This window comes from Moschus berezovskii, chromosome 16, assembly GCF_049115385.1.
Source record: "Moschus berezovskii isolate FMDL1 chromosome 16, NW_MosBer_1.0, whole genome shotgun sequence".
Taxonomy (NCBI): domain Eukaryota; kingdom Metazoa; phylum Chordata; class Mammalia; order Artiodactyla; family Moschidae; genus Moschus; species Moschus berezovskii.
Genome location: NC_142475.1, coordinates 66,480,220 through 66,486,158, shown reverse-complemented (window position 1 = coordinate 66,486,158; position 5,939 = coordinate 66,480,220). Strand labels below are relative to the sequence as shown.

Sequence of the window (5,939 nt, the reverse complement as noted above, 5' to 3'; positions counted from 1 at the left end):
ATTTCTAATCATCCAAGAACTGTCCAGGATCAAAGGTTTCTTTTTAGCAATATTTCAGCAATCCCATCCTTTAATACAATCAGTTCTTTTACTACACTATCAACTATGTGAAAAAGAAGTGTCAAAATTTACTGAATGCTTACTAAACACCAGACTACACTACTAGCTGCTTTATAGATATAATTTCACTTAATCCTCTTAATATCAAGAGTTGTTAAAAACTATACCTTATCTTAGAGATGAAGAAACCAAGGCATTAAGAGGTTAGAAATATGCAATTTACATTGGGCAAAAAGAATGAGAAACTATTTATCTCTACATAAAGAGATACAGAATAGTCTTCAATATACAGTAAGTTAAAAAAGCAAAGCATGCGTTGGATACACCATCTGTGTAAGAATAAAATCACACAAAAAAGGATATATATATATTTGTGCATAGTATGTTTGTGAGAGAGTATATAGGCAACTTAGCAGTAGTGGCCAAGAGAGAAATTGAGTAACTCAGGGCAGGCATCGGAAGCAGATGTTTTTATACTCTGTTGTAAGTTTAGTATTTCATAATCCTAATTATTGCCTACTCAAAAAGACATTAATAAAAATAAAGAAAAATACCTGGAAATAGCAAAGAAAATTAGTTTTTAAACAATAAAGGACAAGGAAGGCCTGGGCATAAACACACATAAACACGTATAAACACAAATAAAACATAAAGGTCAGGACACACCTGATATGAGGGAGTATTTCTGTAATAAGCCCTATCACTCAGTAGTGGTATCACAAACAAGCGAAAAGGTATGATGGAAAACACACTTACAACACATAACCTTAATGTAACAAGTGCTTCTACAAATTGGGAAGAAATCTAACCTATAGAAAAAAAGCTCTACTGTGTTCAAAGATATTAACCACATCACAAAATTAAATAAATAAGGAAATGATCTAAATAACCAGCAACAGAGTAATGGTTTAGTAAACCAAAACCACTGTTGTTCTTGTTCGTTTGTTTGTTGCCAAGTGGTGTCTCTTTTGCAACCCCACAGACTGTAGCCCACCAGGCTCCTCTGTCCACGGGATTTCCCAGGCGAGAATACTGGAGCAGGTTACCATTTCCTTCTCCAATCAAAGCTGTGTCTCTTGCACTGGCAGGAGGATTTTTTACCACTGAGCCACTTGGGAAGCCCCAAACTTCCTCGTATTAATACAAGGGTCTTAATACTGATTTGACTTGGGGAGGGAGTGAAGAAGGGAGGAAGAGATAAGCCAAAAAGGACGGTCATTACATGAAAAAATAAGACACAGATATGTCTGGTAAAAATGAACAACATGCAATTCTGTGATGTTACTGAATACATGGAGAAACTGACGCAGTGAACAAGGTTTAAAAGGTGACATACATGTATAAAGACAGATTTGATTTAGGATTTTAAGAAATTTACCTTGGATTTCTATTTTAACACAGTGTTTACACCACCATAAGATAAAAATAAAAAGAAGGAATTTAACTGAAATCACCACAATGTGCTGTAATGTAATGAGGAAGAAATGGCTTTCTTTGAGAAATTCTAACACAAAGATCCCAGGATGATGTGTGTCTAACTTATTAGGGTGATACACAGTGCCCAGCACCTAGCAGCCATTCAAAAAACATTGAGAAATATTACCACATACTCACCTGCTATATTACTGTCATCAGATCTTGGTACATCCAGATAAACAAATCCTTTGTTATATAAACCTACAGAAGCAAAAGTATCTTGTTTTAGATGAAACAGTAAACATTAGCAGTTAAAAAAATAAAATAAAGTAAAATAAAAACTTTATTCTTGATTTTCCATAAAGATAAATATAAATATATTTATTTTTCCATAAAGATAAATATAGATATATATATAGTATATATATATATATACACTATTAACCCCTTATCAGACATATCATTGGCAAATATCTTCTCCCATTCTTAAATAATAAGAAATTAAGCAACTGACAAAGAAATAATCTCAAAAATATGCAAGCAACTCCTGCAGCTCAATTCCAGAAAAATAAACTACTCAATCAAAAAATGGGCCAAAGAACTAAACAGATGTTTCTCCAAAGAAGACATACAGATGGCTAACAAACACATGAAAAGATACTCAACATCACTCACTATCAAAGAAATGCAAATCAAAACCACAATGAGGTACCATCTCACATCAGTCAGAATGGCTGCTATCCAAAAGTCTACAAAAAATAAATGCTGGAGAGGGTATGGAGAAAAGGGAACCCTCTTATACTGTTGGTGGGTATGCAAACTAGTACAGCCACTATGGAGAACAGTGTGGAGACTCCTTAAAAAACTGGAAATAGAACTGCCATCAGTTCAGTTCAGTTCAGTTCAGACGCTCAGTCGTGTCCGACTCTCCGCGACCCCATGAATCACAGCACGCCAGGCCTCCCTGTCCATCACCAACTCCCGGAGTACACTCAAACTCATGTCCACAGAGTCGGTGATGCCATCCAGCCATCTCATTCTCCGTCGTCCCCTTCTCCTCCCCACCCCAACCTTTCCCAGCATCAGAGTCTTTTCCAGTGAGTCAACTCGTCGCATGAGGTGGCCAAAGTATTGCAGTTTCAGCTTTAGCATCAGTCCCTCCAATGAACATCCAGGATTGATCTCCTTTAGAATGGACTGGTTGGATCTCCATTGCAGTATAAGGGACTCTCAAGAGTCTTCTCCAACACCACAGTTCAAAAGCATCGATTCTTCGGCGATCAGCTTTCTTCACAGTCCAACTCTCACATCCATACATGACCACGGGAAAAACCATTGCCTTGACTAGACGGACCTTGGTTGGCAAAGTAATGTCTCTGCTTTTTAATATACTATCAAGGTTGGTCATAACTTTCCTTCCAAGGAGCAAGCGTCTTTTAATTTCATGGCTGCAATCAGCATCTGCAGTGATTTTGGAGCCCAAAAAAACAAAGTCTGACACTGTTTCCACTGCCATATGACCCAGCAATCCCACTGCTGGGCACACACACCGAGGAAACCAGGATTGAAAGAGACACGTGTACCCCAATGTTCATAGCAGCACTGTTTATAATAGCCAGGACATGGAAGCAACCTAGATGTCCATCAGTAGTCGAATGGATAAGAAAGTTGTGGTACATAATACACAATGGAATATTACTCAACCATTAAAAAAACATATTTGAATCAGTTCTAATGAGGTGGATGAAACTGGAGCCTATTATACAGAGTGAAGTAAGCCAGAAAGAAAAACATCAATACAGTATACTAATGCATATATATATGGAATTTAGAAAGATGGTAATGATAACCCTGTATACTAGACAGGAAAAGAGACACAGATGTATAGAACAGTCTTTTGGACTCTGTTGAAGAGGGCGAGGGTGGGATGATTTGGGAGAATGGCATTGAAACATGTATATTATCATATGTGAAATGAATTGCCAGTCCAGGTTTGACACACGAGACCGTGTGCTCGGGGCTGGTGCACTGGGATGACCCAGAGGGATGCAATGGGAAGGGAGGTGGGAGGGAGGTTCAGTATGGGGAACACATGTACACCTGTGGCGGATTCATGTCAATGTATGGCAAAACCACTACAATATTGTAAAGTAATTAGCCTCAAGTTAAATAAATTTATATTTTTTAAAAAAATCAAATATCTTCTCCTATTCTGTGTGCTGCCCTTTGAGATTTTTTTTTTCTTGAGGGTTTCCATAGTTGTGCAAAAGCTTTTCAGTTTAATTAGGTCACACTTGCTTATTTTGGCTTTTCTTTCCCTTGCCTGAGGAGATAGATCCAAAAAAGTTTACTAAGACTTATTTCAAAGGACATATGTTTTCTTTAGGAGTTACAGGGTGTCCAGTTATACAATCGGGTCTTTAATTCATTTTGAGTTTATTTGTATACATGGTGTGAGACGCTGTTCAAGTTTCATTCTTTTACATGGAACTTTCCAGTTTTCACAGTATTTCCGAGAATTTCCCACTTATTGAAGAGATTGTCTTTACTCCATTGTATGTTCTTGCCTCATTTGTCATCAATTAATTGACCAAATGCACATGGGTTTATTTCTGGGCTTTCTATCCTGTTTCATTGATCTATATTTCTGCTTTTTCTTTTTTGGGCCAGAACAATGCTGTTTTGATTTCTGGAGATGTGTAGTATAGTCCAAGTCTGGGAGACAGATCCCTCCAACACTGTTTTTCTTTTCAGATTGCTTTCACTATTCAAAGTCTTTGTATTTCATACAATTTTTTTTTCCTTTTAGTTCTGTGAAAAATGCCATTGGTAGTTTGATAGGGGTTGAATTGAATCCGCAGATTGTCTTAGGTAGTATGGTCATCTTAACATACTGTTTCTTCCAATCTAAGAACACAGCACATCTTTCCATCTGTTTGTGTTCTCTTCCATTTCTTTCATCAGTGTCTGACAGTTTTCTGAGTATAGCTCTTTTGCCTCCTTAGCTAGATTTATTCCTAGGCATTTTATTCCTTTTAATGAGATGGTAAATGGGATTTTTTCCTTTTTTTCTGAATTTTTTTTGTTAGTGTATAGAAATGCAAGAGATTTCTGTGTACTAATTTTGTATCTAGCAACTTGATCAGCTCTAGTAGTTTTCTGGTGGCATCTTTAGAATCTTCTGTGTATAGTATCAAGTAATCTGCAAACAGTGAAATGTTATTTCTTCTTTTCCAATTTCTATTCCTTTTCTTTCTTTTTCTACTCTTACTCCATTGCTGGGATTTCCAAACCATCCTGAATGAAAGTAGAGAGGGTCAACATCCTCTTCTAATTCCTGATCTCAGAGGAAATGTTTTCAGTTTCTCACCTTTGAGAATGAGGTTTACTGTGCATCTGTTGTATACGGCCTTTACTATGTTGAGGTGGATTCCCTCTATGCCTACTTTCTGGAGAGGTTTTTTTTTAATCATAAATTTTTGTTGAATTTTGTCAGAGGCTTTTTCTGCATCTATTGAGATGGTCATATGGTTTTTATTCTTTACTTTGTTAGTATGGTGTATCACATTGATTGCTTTGCATCCCTGCTGTAACTCCCACTTGATCGTGGTGTATGATCCTTTTAACGTGCTTTTGGATTCAGTTTGCTAGTATTTTGTTGAGGATTTTTGCATCTGTGTTCATCAGTGATATTGGCTTGTTATTTTCTTTTTTTGTGTGATATCTTCATCTGGTTTTGATATCAGGGTAATAATGATGGCCTCATAGAATGAGTTTGGGAATGTTCCTTCCTCTGCAATTTTGGGGAAGAGTTTGAGAAGGGTAGGTGTTAATTCTCTAAATGTTTGACAGAATTCACCTGTGAAGCCATCTGGTCCTGGGCTTTTATTTGTTGAAAGATTTTAGATCACAGTTTCAATTTCACTACTTGTGATTGGTCTGTTCATATTTTCAACTTCTTCTTGGTTTAGTCTCAGAAGGTTGAACCTTTCTAAGAATGTGTCCTTTTCTTCTCAGTTGTCCATTTTATTGGCATATATGTGCTTGTAGGAGTCTATGATCCTTTGTATTTCCAAGGTGTCAAATGTGACTTCTCCTTTTTCGTTTCTAATTTTATTGATTTGATTCCTCTCCCACTCTTTTTTTTTCTTGCTGAATCTGGCTAAAGATTTATCTTCTCAAAGAACTAGCTTTTAGCTTCACTGATCTTTGCTATTGTTTCCTTTGTCTCCATTTTATTTTTTCTGCTCTGAGCTTTAGGATTCATTTCCTTCCACTAACTTTGGATTTTGATTGTTCTTCAGTCTCTAGGCAGATTCTTTACCACTGAGCCACCAGAAGGTGAAGTGTTACAGTCCCCCATTATTACTGTATTACTGTCAGTTTCCCCTTTTACAGCTGTTCAGCTCAGTTCAATTCAGTCGCTCAGTCGTGTCCCACTCTTTGCGACCCCAAGGAGTCCA

At 36.9% G+C, this 5,939-nt stretch overlaps 1 protein-coding gene across 3 annotated transcripts in view; it reads right to left on the bottom strand.

Annotated features, from left to right (window-relative positions):
• LOC129557867 (mitochondrial adenyl nucleotide antiporter SLC25A25-like) overlaps nt 1-5,939 on the bottom strand; it is a 78,447-nt gene that overhangs the window by 1,803 nt on the left and 70,705 nt on the right. For all 3 annotated transcript variants that reach the window (XR_016039377.1, XM_088844903.1, XM_088844904.1), the window contains one exon: nt 1,675-1,737. Coding sequence is in view for 2 of the 3 variants with exons in the window: in XM_088844903.1 (XP_088701029.1) it covers nt 1,678-1,737 (60 nt within the window). In the remaining variant the exon portion in view is untranslated. The remainder of the gene's footprint in view (nt 1-1,674; nt 1,738-5,939) is intronic.